We start from the raw sequence: 20244 nt of genomic DNA on the forward strand, positions 1-20244 counted from the left end.
TAAAAATTTCCGATGTGGACAATAAGGTACCGTAAATCCAGAAGTGAATTTACAAGCATCAGTGACAATTTTTGATGGCCTAAATCGGGCCACTAAAAGATATAATTTCTGAAAAAGTGGTGACCAGATATCTATTTCTGGTGCCAATGGGCCACTGGGCCACCATTACACCTTTGTCCCCTGAGTTTTCAGCCTTTACAAAAGGCAGCATGTCACTCATTTACTGTGAGACACTGAAGGCACAAAATTATGTGCAGTGTATTAAAGAGCATTTCACTCCAGCAAAAGATTTCATAACTGCCAAACCAGGAAAACTTACATTTGGAGATTACCTTAACAATTAATCATCCATGCACACAGTATGATGAAATCATGATCAGTGGACATGAATATACATTGATTGTATACAGATGACACAAAAACATAAACATGGCATCCAATAGTGCCTACTGCACTGTCAACATGTGGTATTTCACAAGTAAATGCTGACAAGTTATTCTAAAATAGTCATGTGACTGGGGTGTGGCTGAGTAATAATAGCTGCAGACTTTAAATTCTGAGGTCCACAATTCAAAACCCCTTGGCAGTACTCAGTGATTGTCACATACACTACATTCTATCTTAAGGAAGATATACAGGCTGTAAAATTTTACTCAGAACATAAGACATTCCAGAATCTTGAAAGAGATGTCACGGGCACTATTTTTTTTTTCTTACTTTCTCCTTTTTTTTTTAAATTTGTCCGTCTGATATTTGTATGTGCTGTTTTGTACACATTTTGCCCATTTTACTTAAATAATTTTTGCCTATTTGATACAACATCTCTCTAGGGTCTATTTACTTACTTATTTGCCAGGAAACAAGGAATCGAATTCCAAAGAGGGCGTCCTTGCAGAAGGCGGTACATGTACACTGTAGTTAGTTTTGGATGTGGGTGGATTCTCGCGCTGAAGACAAAATAAACACTTGAAAGTCTGAAAATCAGACTATGCTTATTCCTTTCGTCAAAATGGCGCCGATAATTCAGAATTCAAACCGAGTGTATGTCGTGAGATTTTGTACCGTGACACCGTAAGGCTGGAAAGATACTGCAATGGCTGATCTGAAGAACAACGTGAAAGGGTGAGTGGTGGTAGTTTGAAGACTGACAATAATGTGACTTCTTATTGATAACGAGTTTGGCGAATGCTGAAATAGAACAGGATCAGGCCAGGCCAAGAGTACTGTAGGTAGAATAGTCCCACATGTTGTATTTCTCGTTTGTTTTTCTTCCGGGTAGACAAATGGTATCTACAGCAGTGATGTGATTTGTTCTGCGGAGACTCCGTCTAGCTTCAATTCACGGAATCCCATCCTTCTATTGAGCCGTTAAAGTAAAAAAAAAAAATGATAAAAACTCCACCATGCAGACGGATTTTTCTGTCTTTTATGACGTGACATCTTCCGAATTTGAGTTCTGTTCTTCTGTCGCTTCTCAACCATCTCCGATCTCCGAGACATGAAATTTACACAATGCAAATGCATACCGTACCTTGGAAGTGGGCGTATTTGCCCCTCGCCCTCGGTGTCGTCATAACATGACATTAATTTCATTCATTCATAACTTTTTGGTAGGCGCTGCGCTGTGCAGAAATTGTATTGCATGTCCAGACAGAAAAATATCTCTTCGCGGCTATTTTTTTTTCAAAATTATTATTTTAACACCATCACAACCATTTTTTTTTTTTTTTTAATGAAAAGTACACAATTCCCTTGAATTGTTACTAGAAACCTTAACGTTAGATAGTCTACTGACATGTGGTAAGGGTTATATTATTCTGGTATATTATTTCTCCCGCTTTTGTTCTGAAAGAGGTCTCACTCAAGACTTTGCCTAGATTCTCGTAAATCAAATGTAAACTTTACGCCTGAGGCTGAGGTAAAAGTTTAAATGAATGCATGGCAGGTGTTGAATTTTCATTGACTTGTCTTCATTTAGCTTAGTAGGGTTGGACCTACTACTCCTTGACCGCCTAATGTTTATTTGCTTGATAGGAATATTCAACACTGAAATTCACGTAAAAAACTTGACCTATGTCCATGTGATTGAGAAAATCCAGCTCTATCAAATGCCGTTGTTTCCTTTTCGATTCAAAGTTTCAGTGCAAAAATACCGCCGACGAACTTGCGTGGCCTCGTTTCAGCTCCCCGCGGTAAATCTCATTATAGGATCGACCGCTGTTTTTGCATTGACAATGTACGCAAACAGAGTTGTATTGAACACCGTGTTTTACGAAGCTTTTTAGAAGCCTTTTAAAGTTAGAAACTTCCATAGACATTACATTGTGCTGTCATTACGATTCGGTGAAAATATTCATTCGAAATTTTGTCCTTGATTAAAACCATTAATGAACGGTGAATTATCACATTTTCCCACACCATCCTCATCTACATTCAAAGCCAATCCATTTTTATGTGCTTTGCGCGCAGAGAAGTGCGTACTAAGTGTTCAGTGCGCGAATTATACACGGTCGGTTTAAAAGAAGGTGGTCGATATGTAGTAGGGCTACCATATACTGTATGCAGGGCGAGATGCTTGAGCCCTTTTCGGGATGAGATGCTCATGTCGAGGACCCTGGCCCTGGTCACTTATCATCCATCTCACATCTGACATAGAATTTAAATTTACACATGTAACGGTTAGAAAAGCCTCTAGAACTAGATCTATAAATTGTCGCAAGTTCGCATAGACATTTATCTTTTGTTACCCACACATGTCCACTTTCTATGATAAAGTTAAAAAGAAGAAAAGATTCTGTCTGTGCTTTTTGGCAAAGATCAAGATTTATGTAACCGATGTGCAGTGACCCACCAAAACATGGACGCTCAATGCAGCCTAGCCCGACCAGACGCTGTGCGCTTTATACAGCGACTGGGCTGTGTATTAATTAAATACAGCCTCGCAGGTTCGCTCAATGCAGGGCTGCTGCACATATCAGCCTGATCCAACTCGAAATCTTCTGTGCTATTTTTCTGTGGCTCTCCATGCATGAATCAGCGCCATGAAACTTAAATCTGACATCATTTTACAAATATTCATAAAGAGAGAATATGTACGGGATAGCTACACCAGGCGTTTGTACATCAACGATATCAAGATCAAGATCAAGATCAAGAAAAAAAAAAATCAGAACTAACCTGATCTTGTGCATGTATTGTATTCCAAATTACTATTCCACACTGATCATGATAGAGTAGGTGGGTACTCAAATTTGTCAGCAAACTAAATCACTTTGCACTGTAATTGCAGGTATTACAGGTTCACTTCTTTGTGAACTGCACTGCCACCAGCCTTTGGGCGCCTTTCATGCAAGCGTCCAGTGGCATCCAGCACAGACAGCATGTGAGCCATGCATTAAAATGCTACATACAGTGTATGTACAGAAATCTCCTGTCCGTGTGCAAGTTCGCTCTTAATGCAGCAGGGATGCTTGCACGAAAGGCATGTACACCTATACATCTAAACTAAGAAAGGTTGATGGAAGGCAGAATTCATGATGTACCGGTAATTCTGGATGTACAGCTGTAATGTGTGTCTACAAATTAGTACAATGTATATTGTACATCTACCGTATATAAAGGCATAATTTACCATTTGCAGATGAAACAAAAACCCAGCATTAGTGCTTCAAAATAGTTCTAAAATGTGAGTTAGGGCTCGAAACAGCCACTCTAAAAATTTAAATCTGTGAAATCAATGTTAAGTGTTATTAAATACACAAAATGTGAACAATAGTTAAAATGTTTCCAGACTAAACTTTCTACAGTTATGGTTTTTTGAGAAAAACACTGATATCTCCTTATATTCTAGGCTTTATTGCAAACATTTTATATGGTAGAATGTTTTGTGATACAACAGACCTACACATATGCATCAAATGTGATATCTTGAACATTTTTGAAATCACTGCTCCCAAAGGTAAACTGGACCTTTAACCCCGCTGAGGACGAGTTACATGTTAGCAAAATCAGCCCGTCCTCAGTGGGTTTGTAGCTTATTCGCCAGTGGTGGGCATGAGGTAGTGGTGTACAGTACAGTATATCTGCAACAATGTAAGAGGGATGAGGGGGAAAGTGCGAGAGAATAAGAACAAGACTTCCTTATGTCCTCCCCACACTTGACATATCCCACCTGCTTGCCAAATGTGTGTGTGTGCATCTGTAGCTACAGGTATTACCAGTAGGGGTAGTGCAGAGTGGTATGGCAGAATAGTGGGTCTAGTTGGGCATGGAGGAGGGGGGGGGGGGGGCATACAGCTGTTAGGAAGTCTTTCCAAAAAAAAAAAGGAGAGGGGAAATATTAAAAGGAGGAAGAAACTTAAAGATACATGTATATTATGAGGCCCATTTATTCATTCAGCAGGACTACATGTACTTTAACTTTAATTATGTCATGCCAATTTAAATCATGTGTATTACTAGGCTTGTCATGTACATTGTATCATGTAATGCAGTGATGGCCATTCTTGTTCTGTGGATATTTTTACAACACAGAATCAATGTCAGTGCCCTTCGAAGGCCAATCCCGACATATCAGCACTACGTCGAGCACTTTGAAGAGCTCTACAGACAGAGTCCTCTGGCAAAGGTAAGTCCTCTTGTCATCTCAGCAAACATCACAACTATTAAGTTTTGTGTTTCTTAATGAGTCCGATATCTGTCAATTTGACTTAGAGTGGAATGTAGCCCTGTTGATTCCTTTCATTGATGTATGGATGTGTAGCTGCTGCTTTGTGCTACACAAAGTGTTTGTAATATTTACAATGTACTTCATCTATGTACATTTTAGGCCAGCATGCATTTCAAAATTGATTCATCCATTAGATCCAGTTTTATGTGACTTGACTTGGAAAATGTGGTTGATAATCAATGAAACTTAATGTGTATTATAAGATTATTTTCCTCATAGATGTAGGGAGAAAAAAAAAATAAACCATGCTGGTTAGGCTGGATGTCTTATCTATGTCGTTTACTGGTAACAGCATTATTTTGATAATTCAGATGAGGTTAGTGACAACTTTGGATGGATGATACAGATCACACAATCATACTCAGCAGAAACTAACTCGCATGATTTTAGTAGCTTGTTGATTTGATGTTGCTGTTTTTTAATATGTCCTATGAATAACCATGATGTCAAACTCTTCCATGAATTTGTCAATGGATTGGTAAAAACTTAACCACTTCTTTTGGTGTGACACTTGCACGTAGGTGATTCACAAGGATGTATTTCCAGGCATGGTTTCAACATCTGCTCCTCAGACCAGGGCGTCGGCAAAATCAGGACTATTCAAGGTCCCTTTTGCATCACCTCAAGGAGAGAAGCATAGCGCCTCCACTGGTGGTGTGCCTCCTATGTCCCCCGTAGCACAGCTGTTCCATCAGATGAAGAAGAAAGGGACCACACAGGGACAAGTCTTGCACAGTCGCGGTAAAGAAACCGACACTGGCAGTAGATCTTCCATCCCAAAGGGAAAAGAAGACAAGCAGAAAGAGATTACTCCAGAGGACGAACCAAGCATTGCATCACACAGTGATGAGGTTGAAGGGACCAGGGGTGAAGATGGATCACAAGAACAAACTGGATTTGAAGCAATGGACATGGATGTTGGGCAAAATGAGGATGGTGGAGAAATGGACTTGGAGAACCAGGAATCAAGACATGATCAAACACAATCAAAGTTTGTGGAAGATACTCAGAAGGCAATCAGTGATGGGTCATTCAAAAGAGTCACAAGAAGTTGTAAAGGTGAGTATGCAAGCACAACTACACATTGCATTAAAAGCAATGGGTAATTTTGTGAGTTTTCAACGTTGCACTTTCAAGGGCTTTGGAGTAGATGCTGTGATGTTTCTACAGAATGCATTAACTCTTGGTGACCCTTTGAAAGTGAAGCTGAGTTTACTTTGTATTGAGTACCATGATATGCATAGTGCTTTGATAAGTTTCATAGGAATTTCCCATGGGAGGTTTTAGCTCTTTCACCTTTAATCAAAGGCTACATATGAAGTGGAATGCAGTGTAAATTGTAGATTTTTTTCTTTTAATTTATGTACTAACAGTTTTAGCAGAGTTGATAAAAAACAAGTTCTTTGAATTTATCTCTGCATATACGTTGTATTCAGAAGGAAGCTGGTTGCATAGAGTTAAAGATTCAAATTGACTGAATATTATGTTATGTCCATGTGTTGAAGATGATGATCTGATTTGTCATTCATTTATTGTATTATCTTAACATTTTTCCCCTGACAGCAAAAGCAATATCCAAAGGCCAAACGATATCATTGGCAAATCATCTCAGCTCTGTGCCTGAAACGCCCAAGGAGTCTGCAGAACCAGCTGATGATGGTTGGACAGAGACCCCAAAGACATCCAAGGCCAGTCTAAGTTAATAAGTTTCATTGCTTAATGGCAAAACAAGCCACTGAGTCTTATAACACAGTCAACTGTCTTTTACATATAATGCTGTGAAGAATTATGTTATTAGCAAATTTTAGGAAATGAATTTGGACTCACAAATGGTAGAAAAACTTCGCTGAATTATCTTTCTAAAAATTCCAAATGAAGAGAATTTGACCATTTCATTTAGATATATCTAACATAACACAAACTGTAACACATTTTGAGGCATTGCTTTAGCTTTACTGGGGTTACTGTATTGTGAGGTCGACCAGAGATGGCATAGGAGCAAAGCACTATAGTAGACATGGACTACTGGCATGATCAATGATGACAAATCTCCAAGCAAAGATGAAGGGGGTTCATTGAAGCAGGATATTATTATCCATGTTGTCATCCTCACAGGCACATGGACCTGAAATCTACCAATGTTGATTTCAGAATACCTGTTTAACACATGAATCCCTTGCTGAGTGATCATTTTCCTTATCTGAGATCAGTCATAGAATGTTGTAGATGTTTTCTTACAGTAATTACACATAACCACTGTTTTGCTTCATAAGAAAAAAAAAATTACCAATATTTTCTCTTCAGATGCAAGAAATGCATGTTCATTGTTCATGAATTAATTGTACCTGGTATCCAAATTCCTTGCAGAATCATTAATGTCACTACTCTATAGTATATCAGTGTTAGAAACCAGTTGTAAAGAAGGTCTTTGAATAGCAATGTGTATCCCATCTCAAACTTTGAACATAGAAATTAAGATACATATATTAAAGTTTATGCATATGTCTCAGTGTCACAAGTTCATGCATAAATGCTTCCTTATGTTAGAGTAGTATGTGACTTCCATTTAAATGAAAATTGCTTCTTTTTATCATCCTGTCTACAGAAGACTGAAACTGTACTTGATCAGTGGATCATCAAATGGCTGGGATCAAGTCACAAGCATGTTTCTGTAGAGGGCCATAGAGAGTGAGAAATTCTGCCTCCTTTTTTCAATAGTTTTGGTTCATTATGCCTCATTTCTGTCTTGTGTCACTGCCCCAAAGAGTACCAGAAACATTCTTTATAATCTTTAATGTCAAGAATTAATGTCTCTGAACTTACGGAATGCCAAATTCTGACATGTTTTCACAATACAATGATATCGTTAATAGGCTTCTGTATATGCAAAGCAAAAAAGGCGAGGGTGTTATTCTCTCAGTAATTTGGAGGAAAAATGTGATGTAATAAATTAATGTGATATGTTCAAATGAGTTTTCTTGTAATGAGGAGATTTTTGATCAACTCTTATTGAAGGAGTGTTATGTGGAGCAATCATCTTTGAAATACTTGTAGCTTGCTTTTACAATTCAGGACTGAAAGCATTCCTTATGACGGTTATCCCAACCAAGGCAATGGTCATTTTTGACCACTACAAAAATGTACTTTGTAACAATTACTAACCAGGACAGCTGTCTGTAGGGGTATTGTTATCTTTTAGAAGGTGTTCTATGGTTTGACTGACTGGGACTGGTGGCTTCTAGGTTGACAGACAGTTTGAGGTCACTTTAATCTCTCTTAGAGATGACTAGGAAATGTTTCTGCTTTTACAGGGAAGACCCTGCTGGTGCATTCTGGCACAGTACCGCCATTTCAGTGCGCATCTCCAGTCGTGTCGTAGAGACCTCTTCAGGCTCACGTTATCGGCTGAAAGGAAATATCAACAAACTCCTGACCATTGATCAAGGTACACCAATATTTCAAACTGTCTAAATCATTCAATTCATTCTGGTCAATTTCTCGATGCTTGCCAAATTTTCCGTACGTTCTCGTAAGCAGTGCTGCAGTGAAAATGTTCCGTGTCAGATTTCTGCTATGAACAATAATTGTCATATGTTGTAGCACACTAGTGTGATATGTTGAAATTTTGTTTCATTACATTGCTGAAACTATTCCCACCTGTGTTGTGTTGTGTTTGGATTTATTTTGGTGACTACAAAGTAAGCACTTGAATGCCTATGAGTAATCTCGCACAGAATCAGTGGCTTCAAGCCCTTCTTGGAGGAGCAGGTTTCTTTCCCGCTATTCTAGCTTTCACTTTGCGACTGAAATTCCTTTTTAATGCCTCCGCCACGAAGTGGTGCCGGAGGCATTATGTTTTCGGGTTGTCCGTCCTTCCGTCCGTCCTTCCGTCTGTCCGTAATGAATTTTGTGGACAGCGTAACTAAAAAACCTTTTGAGGAATCCTAATGAAACTTGGCATGTACATGTATGTGTAATAGGGGGTGAAGTTGTGCCGATTAACTTGTGGGTGCACATGCTCAAGGTCAAAGGTCAAGGTCAACTGCTTAAAATTTCACTATTTCCCCCATATCTATGCAATGCCTGAAGATATTGTTATGAAACTTAGTGTATACATGTATTACCCAATTAAGATTTTCTGGTGAAAGTTTGGGGTCATGAGGTCAAAGGTCAAAAGGTCAAGCAGCGTTCGAAATTGGCGATGGTCCGCTGGCCATTGGCCACCCAAAATCATGTCGGACTAGCTAAAAATCATAAAATTCTGAAGTAACTAGTCCGTCTGGCTAGCCAAAATATTGCTTCAGTGTCAAAATTGATTCTAAGTAGTCCGCCTGGCTAGTTAAAAAAAAAGTTAAGTGCGACCCCTGTCAAGTGAAAATGTGAACATTTCACTTTTCTCTCCGTATCTTGGAAATTGTTCAAAGTATTTTCATGGAACATAGTATATATGCATGTACTGACTGGCAGTGATTATCTAGGGATTTAGGGTTCATGGGGTCAAAGGTCAGGGGTCAAAGGTCAAGGGCAACACTTCAAAATTTTACTATATCCCTCATATTTATGCAATGCCAGCAGGATTATTATTTTTTTTTAACGTGGTGTATGCATGTATATCCCAATAGAGGTTCTCTGGGAAGTTTTTTTCTTTTTTTTTCCAAAAAGGTCAAAGGTCAAAAGGTCAAAGATCAAGTGAAAGTGCTGAACTTACTTCTTTTTCCGTATCTCTGAAGTGGCTCAAGTTATCTTGAAAACTAGTACATATTAATGTATGTTCTGCCTGACAGTGATTCTCTTATGAATTTTAGGGTCAAAGGCCAGATGAAAATAGTAACAATTTACTATTCAATACAGAAATTTCACTTTTTCTCCACACCTTGAAAATTACTCAATGCATAAACTTATGAAAGGGTCAAAGTCAATTTAAAGTCCTTAATTCCCCATATACATGCTCTCCTATTCATCCAATTAAACCTAGGTCAAGGAAGATGAACATTCAACAAATTTGTGACAAACATGTCATTTTAATATTTTGCCAATTTTGTGAAAATGCAATTACACACTGTCCACATGTACTATAGACCTATTAGGAGAATCATGCATTATGGTGGAGGCATACCAGTCACTATGGCGACATTTCTATCTTTTGTTGTTGTTGTTTTTTTCTCCAAGGTTTCTCACCACGTCTGGTTCAACGCTTCCAGAAAGGCTTTCCGTCCAACTGGAAAGAGTTGCTGCAGCAAGAAGCAAAGGAGCTATCAACTGAGTGAGTGTCTCTACCACAAATGTTGTGACAATATGCTAGTGGTAAAATGTCAAGCTCTTTTATAAAAGTCATGCTTCTCAGTGCCTAGGGCAATTCACCAAACTTGCTTTCACAAGTCTTTTTTTTAAGATAACAAAACAAAAGGAGTTTCTAGATAATTCAGATTGAGCAGTACGAAATATGTTGAAAGCCTCAACATGTATCACTGCGCTTTCAAGTTGAATAGTACACGGTGACTATCTTGCAATCTTGCACTCATAATCTTCTGCTCAATAGCTGCATATCGTGAATTTTGCCCTGAGACTTTCTGATCCAGCTGCATTCTTCAAACACTCAGGTCCGACGTCAGTACTGGATCGGCGGTCAAGGGCAGAGGGAACAAGAAGGAGAAGAAAGCAACCATCCAAAAGTCCAAAGCTGGGACTAAGAGTGCTACACCCGCCAGAAGAAAGGCCCGGAGGGAAGGAGGGAATGAGACTAAAATGACAACACCTCAGACACTTGTAGAGAAGACAGGGAGAGAACTAGGAGCTCAGGAGGAAAAATCTGCCAAATCCTCAGCTAGGAAGACCCAGACTGGCCAGAAAAACAGCAGTGAGCATAGGAATCCTTTGAAATTTTCAAACCAGTCAATTGAGTAGCTTGCACATGAATGGTCTCCTCTCCTTTCCAGCTCTGATTTTAGATTCTAAAATCTGCTACATATTGTCGGTTGAGAATGATAAGGGCGTTAAGTTCTCACAAAACCCATAGTGTTCGAGACAACTTAACGCCCTTCTCATTCTCACAAGACGATATGGCTGAGTTTTTTTTAATTGGAAATTTTGTGATGTTATCTGGTGTGATGATTGTGAGTGATTGTTACTCTCTAAACGCATGTGATTTTAAACTTGTTAGATTCCTTGTGCCGCTTTTTGAAAGGTAGGAGAAGTCAACACTATCAAATTATTCATGGTATACTGTGTCAAACAGAATAGAGCAACTATTCATCCCATGTTCTTTGAAGAAATAAGGCTATGAATGGGATTTCAGGAGATCGCAACCAAGTAGATCAAAGAATGTAATAATAAGAATAATGTCAGGTTTATAGCCCATTTCAAACTTGAAAAGATTTCAGTGCGCGCTGCAAAACAAATTATGACATGATACAAAATGTACCAACAAAAATTATAATACAAATATTGCCTGGTGCATAAGTGCATTTTTGAGGCTGTTGACATCAGTAACTGGAAGTCATGTGACTGTGTGCAGCCAATCAGTGATATAAGTCAGATTGGTTCACAAACATATAGGTTTTATTGATATCGTTTGATGGCACTTGCAGACTCCATTTGAGGATTTGCTTGGTGACATGTTCAAGCAAAATCCTTTTAAGATCTGCATTAATTTTGAAAAGAAATATTGTACGTTCTTTTCCCCATTATTAGTTAGTCTTAGACTTCAAACACTGCAATAATTTTTGTTTCATATATTTATTTGTAGAAGATGCAGCATTCGTATATGGGTATCTTTAAAGGCGTTTCTTTAATGCAACATTTGACGAACTCCACTTCACAGGTAAACCAGCCACGCCCACCTGCATCAACATCAATGATGTGGAGAAGACACGGAGTGGGAGGAAGATCATCCCACCCCTCCAGTTCTGGTCTGGGCAGCGGCAGCGCTCCATTCCTGCCCTCAATGATGCCACTGAGATCCTGGAAGGGTCCATTGACTACACCCCTGTCTCTGTCACCGGCGTGAGGTTACAGGGGTCAATCAAAATCTCAAAGGTAGAGTGGACGATCACAAAACTTGACGTAGAAAATTCCCAGATGGTTCACATCAAACACACTTTTTTGAAGCAGTCTGGGTGATAAAGTAGTTTTCCTTGTATCAAATTTAGATTATTCACACTCATTCATATCATGAGATCAAAGAACGCAATAGTTCATATGTCCAAAAGATATATAATGAAAGCTGACTGACATAGCTTGGGAGAGAGCTGAGAAGTAAGTTGTGTGTCTGTATTACGTGTCTGTGGCCCTGTTTCATTAACATGGAAACTACGAGTATATCAAGCCAAACAATGAACCCACAGTTTCGACAAATTCAGATCAGATCTACTTGGAAAGGATACTTAGACCTTCAAGATATTTTCTAGAATGTGGTAAGGTAGACCCAAGATGTTCTTCCCAAATGCCATAGTGAAACAGATCCTAACTTCTGAGGACCGATTGAGATCAATTGAATTGACCTTGAGATTGATTTTATAGATTTGAGCAAAACATCCCCCTGGATACCCAGAGCCAAAATCAATGTTCCTATTTCACATTACCAACTTTTCCAAATTCTTATCTCGTATGTATTTGCTTTATTTATTTTTTTATTTATGTATTTTATTGATTTATTTTTTATTAATTTTTTTTTTTGTATGCAGACTTGAAATATACCTTCATTATGAGCATTATTTGTTATTCACATTCCAGAGGGAGGAAAGACTGTTTAAGAGATTGGGTAAAACCCGCAGAACGAGGCATGGGAAATCAAGAAATGAATCTTCACTGGATCGCAGCTCTCAGAGTGATGTCACGGATAGCGATCTTGAGCTGACGTCTTCCGTCGAGAGCGAGGATGGCAGGAGGAGGACATCCAAGAGGAAAGCTGCGAGAGAGAGGACCAGCAAGATGGAGGTGAAACAAGATAGGGTTGCAGCAAAGGAGAAGGATGTGGTGGAAGAACAAGTGCTGGCCTCCTCACCTACCAAGCAGGAGTCTGTGAAACCAAGCAGAGCAAAGGGGCAGGAGTCAGATGCTGGTGATTCAGAGGAAAGAATTACCAGAAGTCGTCCAGACAGGATAGAAAAGAATCTTCAGAGTGATGAGCCTCTTCCAACAAGAAGGACTCCTCTCAGGTTATGCAACAATCACGCCCCCCAGAAGTCTCCGCGTGAGGTTGAGGAGAGGTTAGGGGATGTGAGTGTGTCAGAGATGAGTAAAAAAGACCAGCAGGTTTCGACGGACAAGAGTGGTTCCCACAATAGGTACGACTTGTACGGTGCTGTGATGGGCGTGGTGGAGAAACACCGGCAACATCGTCTCTCCAGGAGCAGCCGCAGGTCTCGAGATGGAGTGGGCCAGGGAGATGTCTCCAAATCAAGGAGCAGCGATGACTGCTCCTACTCTGTGTCTGATGACGAAGACTTCAGCAGTGACATCTCATCAGCCGAACGAGGTAAGAAATCACAACGGTCCAGTGCGAGAGGTGTGAAAGGTACTAAGGACACATCAAAAACACAGCCTCTAAGTTCAGCTGGCACGGAAAAACAGGCACCTCCTACGATCACAAATGAAAGCAGTCTGCACAGGCACAGAAGGACAAAAAAGTATTCTCAACAACCTCTCCTGGGATCCAACATGCTTCCTACAGTCTTACTGAATAGAGCTGATGCTGAGCAGACAAGGAATAATCCTAAGAATGACGAGAAGGGTGAGACTGAAAAGACTTCTGATCAGACCAAGACGAGTCACTCCCAAACTGACCATCAGGATCTCAGTAGGGAAAAGGAGAACTCTGATGTTGATGCAATCAGTGAAAGAAATATTGATAGCCCGAGAGAGATTTCCAAACAAGCTAAGAGACAGAAGTCTGTCCAGAGGGGAAAGCCTAAAGCTGATGAATCGAGTGAGTCTCAACAGCAGAAAGATGTGGAAATAGCTGAAAGTCGGCAGATCAGCGATGAGACGCCGAGAGCGCGAGTGTCGCGGAAGAAGAAAACAGTTGCTCATCCAGATGCGGTGGAGAGGGGAGAAAAATGGAGTCCTGATGAAATGCATCGCTTGCAGAGGTGAGTCAAGCATGCTGTAGCATAACATTTGTTCTTTGCGATGTTTTAAAAGTTTTCTTGCATGGTGTTTTGGATACAAGCATGATACAGCACTTGGGTACTTGCATAGTTCTTTGTAGTCAAACGACTTTACAAAGAGATCACATCGCAAAAACAGAAGGGAAGGAGAATTGGGATCAATAAAATGCTGCATGCGATACTACATATATAGCATATTTTTCACTCGGACATTTATTTGGTTGATAGTAAACACAAAACTTTTTCCGTAATGAGCATTCCATGGAAATGATACATGATATCAATGTAAAGTTCTGTATTCAGTTCTTACCTAGAGCAAAGCACCTGAATCTTACACTTGACTTATATGAGCAGTAACTGGTATTTATTTGTAAGGTTTCTAATTTGGGTGGACTTTCCATTTAAAGCTGCTTAGTGCAGTAATATTTCAAAAGATGAAAGAAAGCAGTGCCCTTGAAAAAACAAAAATTGAGAGAGAAGTTTTCTTTATGTCCACAGGGCGCTGAAGATGATACCACCCAGCAGCAATCAGTTCTGGCTGCGAGTCGCCTCCTCTGTGGGGACCAAGACCGACTGGGAATGCCAACAGATGCACCAGGCCAAACTCACTGCCACCAGCAAGTCCAGCACAAAGCCCAGGTCCAGCAAGAAGGAAAACCAAAAAGCAGCTAAAGGTTCCCTTAACATTGTGGACATTTTTCTAGTTTCTGTTTTCATTAATTATCTGACCTAGAGTCAAATAGGAGTTGTCATTTTGCTAGAAAAGTGAAGATATGTTTGTTTGTTTGTTTGTTGTTGTTTTTTTAAACTGTATATAATTTTCCATATATGTCACAAAACGTAGTCTTGTCATCCAGCAATGGCTGCACCAAACTGTAGAAATCATAATGTTTGGATGGGTTGTTCAGTTTTTCTCAAACTTCTTCACTGATGTTTACTACTGATATTGCTGCATTCCCTTAAACTTTTTTCCGGGGGGCATTTTGGCCCCCCCCCCCCCTCGACGTTTCGTGTGATTATTCCGCAATGCATGATGCTCTCGCCGCGACATTTTATAACATTTTTCTTTTAAGTATTGCGCAACTTTTGAGACCAAATTTGTCACTTCCGTGCATACCGTTTTGAAGCCACACCTGTAATACACTTGCATATGAATACAACTAGCATTCACTCATGTAGACACCGAGGATATAGGAAGTACGTCTGACTCAAGTGCGTTGCGAGGTAGGAGTGTGAGTTTATCATTTCTGCCACGTTGGGCTTTCCGGTATTGCAGTGGGGGTCAGCGTTATGTAATCAGACTACCATGGTGGGTGGTATTGTCGTGGGAGGGGCCACGTAAAACAAGGAGGCATACATTTTTTTGAAAAAAATTGTCGACCCAAAAATTGCTCAAACACGTGATTTTGTGTACAAATCCAATGTAAATTGTGTTTTTGCAATTAATTCATATAAAAATAAATATTTTTACTTTCAATGGCTGATCATGGTTTATCGCGTGATTATATGATTATATTGATTATAATGATTATATATAAATATGTATTATATATATATATAATGATTATATAGGATCACGCGATCCACGACACCCCCGGTGGTTTCAAGTCCCTCAAAAAACCTGGTGGGATTAGGGTTAATCCAGATATATTATACGGGTTCCATTCTCCTTCAAATGAACGTTGCTACCACTCTGCTTTGCTGCTGTAGAACCAGTGACACTAACGGCAGCCAAAGGAACCATGAGACGGAAGAGACAGCTCAAGGAGTTCATTGAACAGCACAACCAGAACTACGATGATAACCTCTTTGACTCCACACCCTTCAAGAAGCAAAAAGTGACCAAGAAAGTGAGAAATGTTGCAAAATATTAAAGTTCATAAGGATGGTTGATAAATATAGATAAAGAGTTTTGTAGACAAATCCAAAAGATGTAGTTACCTGAGAAAGATGACAGCCCGTCATTGAAACTGTCACAGGTAAATACAACTTTTGGATGTGTCTAGAGAACTCTTTATCTGTAAGTGAGAAATGTGTTTATCAATAAGCCAGCAGGAAAAAAAAATACTTTCAGACTGGATCTAATGCCATGAACATTCCTGTAGCACTCAATGCTGTTATGAATTCAAAATTTATGGGAATGTCACAAGACAAGTTGGAAATTTAGCCTTTTAATTAAATGCAAATCAAATTATATGTTTTGATATAACTTTGCATGTTGCAGGTATATCCTTTTATACAAAAAGACCAGAAGTACAACTTCTTCCCAAATCTGTATGGATGAATTGCTGTTTGTGAGGATGGGTCATGAAAGTTATATGTCACTCGACAACATTTTAAGAAAGTTCCTTTTTATGTGAGGAGTGTGTGAGGATTATTACAGTATTATGCAGAAAACATCTATAGCATATTTGTATGACCGAGACAAGCATTTCAGAAGCATGTTAAACTTTCTGTCAAGAGCACTTGGCATATTTGTTCAAGCTTTCATTATTTTATTTCTTTGACTGTATTCATGTAATATGTCATTCTCCTTGAAGTACATTCTCCTCTGAATAATCTCTATAATGTTTGTTGTTCAGACACTCCTGAATTTGGATCTAGATGATGATGATGAGGAGGAGGAGGAGGAAGAAGAGGAGGAGGAGGGTGTGGTCGGTAAGACACCAGGCACGGGGCGCATGAAGACCCCCAGTACCAGACTCTTCTCCATGCTAGCCCCCCTGTCTGGCAAGAAAACACCCCACTCCACCCTCATTAGTCCTGGATTACTCCATTCTGTTGAGAGGTAGGTATGACTGCATTGCTGGCTCAAGGAAAGTGAGCAGTTCTCACCAGACCAGAGTGCTTTAATCTTTCTCTTTTTTTTTTTAAATAGATTGATTGTTTATAGGTTCATTATGTAGCAAATCATTTACCTCAGTTAATGAATTAAATGCAAACAAAGATTCCGTTGTTGGGATAAGTTTGAGGCTTTTGATGCAAAAGATGTCATTTTACTAGTCTTGATTTTTGTTTCAATAATGTATAGTTATATAGAAGAAGATGACAGTGATGCCATTTCAACAGCAGTAATGAAGTTTGTATGTCTGAGTTTGTTTGTGTGTGTGGCTGTGCATGTTTGTTTCTGTGTATGTGTATTTATGTCTGGCTCTATGTTTGTGTGGGTTTTTGTATCTGTATGGATATTGAGTTAACTCCACAGAGTCGAGTTCCGTAAAAAGCTGTACTGTGTTGAAGGAGACATGACTGTAGATTTTTCAGTGATCCCGATATGCTGTCCAATGAGACTTACTCTCTTTTTGTTTTGTGACCTCCAGAAAACACACAGAGCAGTACATCCATGGCATTCAGAAGAAGAAGCCTGTAAGGGGGAAAGCAAAGAAATCACCAGAAACTACCAGGAAGGTACGTCAGCTTTCACACCTCTACATGTAGGGGACGGACGTAGGACACTTTTTTTTTCAATGAGTTTGTTTAGGTTTTTTTTGTCATACATTCATACGAATTCATTGCACTGTGCAGTTGCGGATCCAGGCGGGCGAACACCGGGCATGCGCCGCCCCTTTTAATTTTATTTAAGACAAAAGAAATAAAAAGAAAAATATGTGGGGGTGCCCCCCCCCCCTTTTACAGTATTCCTGGATCTGCCCCTGCTGTGGACAAACTGATAATAAGGCATGAGAATTACTTTTGATGTGCTGCCATGTCTAGCCATGAAAAAAAAAATAAAAAGATAACAGTTTCACATGGGGAGATGGTCATGGAATAGATGTTGCAGTAAAATTCTAGACTTTCTTTGTTTACACAGTGAAACAACTAGTACCGGGTATGTGACTGATTGATATCAACCTTTCAGATGGTGGTATTAGACTGGGGACTTCCCCACTGCGATTTAGAGCAAATCTTATGCCAGCTATGGATGGATTTTGAAATCTATGTATCTACCTCAATTCTTAATTGTGAAAGAAGAATGATCATTACAATTTGATGTCTTTTTGTACACAGTACTGCAACATTAGTATATGTTCAGTTTTTCTCATGTTCTGGACATCAATTTTTGTTGTGTATAAGTAGCATTTTTTTTGTTTTTGTATTTCATTGTTCCGATAAATTATTGTTCATTATCGTATGTACGTATATGTACTGTTTATGTTGGTTATTTTACAGCACCATGAGCATCATTTTTGATGGACTTCAGCACTTTACAAGAGGCCATTATTATTATTATTATTATTATTATTGTTATTATTACCTTATAGTTCAATATTAACTTGTAGCATATCAACAATTAAATTTTAAAGCAGTTCTGTATTAGATTGGGACTAAATGAGGTAGAACACCATTTCATGTCCGTGAATGCAATACCTCTAGCCTTTAGAATACTTTTCACACCTTTGATATACTGTAAAAGTGGATATTTTTGTGCGACTAATTTTTCGCGCTTGGCGGTATAAGAAGAGTTTCGCATGTCTTTAATTCCGCGGAATCAAGTCATTAACTACTGGAACATATGGCAAACAAAAATATTCGCATGCTTTAATTTTAGCGCTAGTTTCGGGCTGCGGGAAATGCATGAAAATTTCAACACTGCAAAAATTTCCACTTTTACAGTAGCAAAATTTATTAAACAAGAATATAATTTTACCAATCCCAATGTATGTAAGTGAATGATGTAGTCAGAATAATGTGTAAACCACCAATAGGGTAAAAAAAGGTACCTCTATATAGGACTTTACCATTCTTTTTTTGTTCACTCCATTCCTTTACTCACCCTGTACAGATCGCCCACAAGAAGGGCGGGGTGGGCTTGGCAGCATTGAACACGTCTGTGGTGGACGCTTTCCAGATTGAACCGATCATGGAACACGACGTGGAAGAGGATGGGGAGGCAGATTATTACTGGTCTGACGATGACTAGTGACGTAAAGCAGCAGTACCACACTGTTGGATGTCTGAGGCTGTCTTAATCAGAACATTTTGCAAACGCCTTTTGGATCGTGTCTCTTGAGTTGTTGCGTATACAGTTCACTCCCGTTATAGCGAACACGGTTATAATGAAATTCCAGTTATAACGAAGTAAAAATTCAGGCTGCAAAGTTATCCGCTCTTTGTTCTTTATTGTTTATTTTGTTCGGTTATAACGAAATTTTGAAATAAAAGAAGAAAACTGCCGGTCCCAAGAACTTCGTTATAAAGGGAGTCCACTGTATCAGCCGTAGGGAGTTGATTAGGAGGCCTTGTTGCTTTACAGCTCCGTTGCGCAATTTGACTAGAGGAGCACAGATGTGTAGTTGGTAGTGGTTGGCATGGGCAGGTCCAAGCTATTAACGTGTTAAAAAACAAAACTGTGTGTTTATCAACTCTACAGAAACATGTTTATGGCTCAAATGCATTTTGACCACATTTTATTTGGTGTTTCGGAAACATGTTTCTTACCCCATAATCAAAACAGCTGTGAGTTTACCAACTGCCCAAAATTCCCTGAAAGCTGGTTTGAAATCTTAATTCTATGCCAGAAGTGAGTTGATAAACGCACCGGGGGAGAGGACTGGTGTGCCACCAGAGTGATGGATGAGGGTTCAGCACTAGGCAACAAGGTCATGACCTCCACTTGGTTTGTGTTGGATAGTCTCCCTTCAAGACTGAACCTATTTGTTTGTTTCCTTAGTAGGCCATCACACAGATGTGATTTCCAGCCCTGGAATGACTGTGCGGTGTCCAAGAACTTTGTCGAGACAAGTGTCACATACTGTAGATGTGAGAGGGGAGAACTTGACTGGTGCTAAGAGGTAATGAACAGCCACTGCTATCCAATCAAGGGGAGTCTTGATCGGTTTGCACTGCTTGAAATTTGATGAGCACGTATAATTAAGTGCCATTGGGCTTGAGATAGACTTCCACTTACAAACACAGGCCAGGAATTATTTTTAACTTGATTGGACCAATAGAGTTTCCATGTTCAACAGTAGTTAAAAGTGAGTGTGCTTGTGAATATGATAAGTTTTACAGACTCTGTGACAGTCTCTTTTTTTGTGGGGTGGGGGCAAAAAAATTTTGGCCACTGACCAGGCGAATACACCGAATACAGTGGAGATTGTATAATCAGTAACATTGTTTTTTCTAGTTGGGGATTTTTTTTCTCGTTTTTTTGTAAATTGAGATGAACTTTCAAAATCCTTTTCCAGTTCTGATCGACCTTGATTCGTTTCACTAGACATTCCTTTTCTTAGGAATTTCATTTTGCTCATATGTACATTTATACATTTGTATATATATAGACATACATATAATGTGTTTCTTGTGATTTTGAATGCCTGTACTATAATCGTCAAATATCACATGAAAGCAAATTTAACATGCACGGATTTAATTTCTTTGTACATGTATATGGTTGAAATACACATA

The 20244-nt window shown here is 39.2% G+C and overlaps 1 protein-coding gene across 1 annotated transcript; it reads left to right on the plus strand.

Annotated features, from left to right (window-relative positions):
* The first annotated feature begins 1022 nt into the window (after nt 1-1022).
* LOC139740897 (uncharacterized) lies at nt 1023-19154 on the plus strand. Its single transcript, XM_071651482.1, has 15 exons — nt 1023-1122; nt 4534-4627; nt 5251-5788; nt 6293-6417; nt 7335-7417; nt 8041-8174; nt 9899-9992; nt 10330-10586; nt 11550-11764; nt 12461-13818; nt 14335-14510; nt 15547-15686; nt 16419-16624; nt 17157-17244; nt 18620-19154. The coding sequence occupies exons 1-15, from the start codon at nt 1094-1096 to the stop codon at nt 18755-18757; spliced, it is 3675 nt and encodes a 1224-aa protein (XP_071507583.1). The 5' UTR covers nt 1023-1093; the 3' UTR covers nt 18758-19154.
* Nucleotides 19155-20244: the final 1090 nt, after the last annotated feature.

This window comes from Diadema antillarum, unplaced genomic scaffold (genome assembly GCF_040938485.1).
Source record: "Diadema antillarum isolate AM-2024a unplaced genomic scaffold, OU_Dant_1.0 seq00000889_RagTag, whole genome shotgun sequence".
Taxonomy (NCBI): Eukaryota; Metazoa; Echinodermata; class Echinoidea; order Diadematoida; family Diadematidae; genus Diadema; species Diadema antillarum.

Excerpts from the sequence above, each read along its gene's own strand:
- LOC139740897 (XM_071651482.1), top strand. The coding sequence starts at position 1,094 with ATGGCTGATCTGAAGAACAACGTGAAAGG. Across the intron at positions 7,418-8,040 it reads TCTGTAGAGGGCCATAGAGA|GGAAGACCCTGCTGGTGCAT; the intron begins GTGAGAAATTCT and ends CTGCTTTTACAG. Across the intron at positions 11,765-12,460 it reads GGTCAATCAAAATCTCAAAG|AGGGAGGAAAGACTGTTTAA; the intron begins GTAGAGTGGACG and ends TTCACATTCCAG.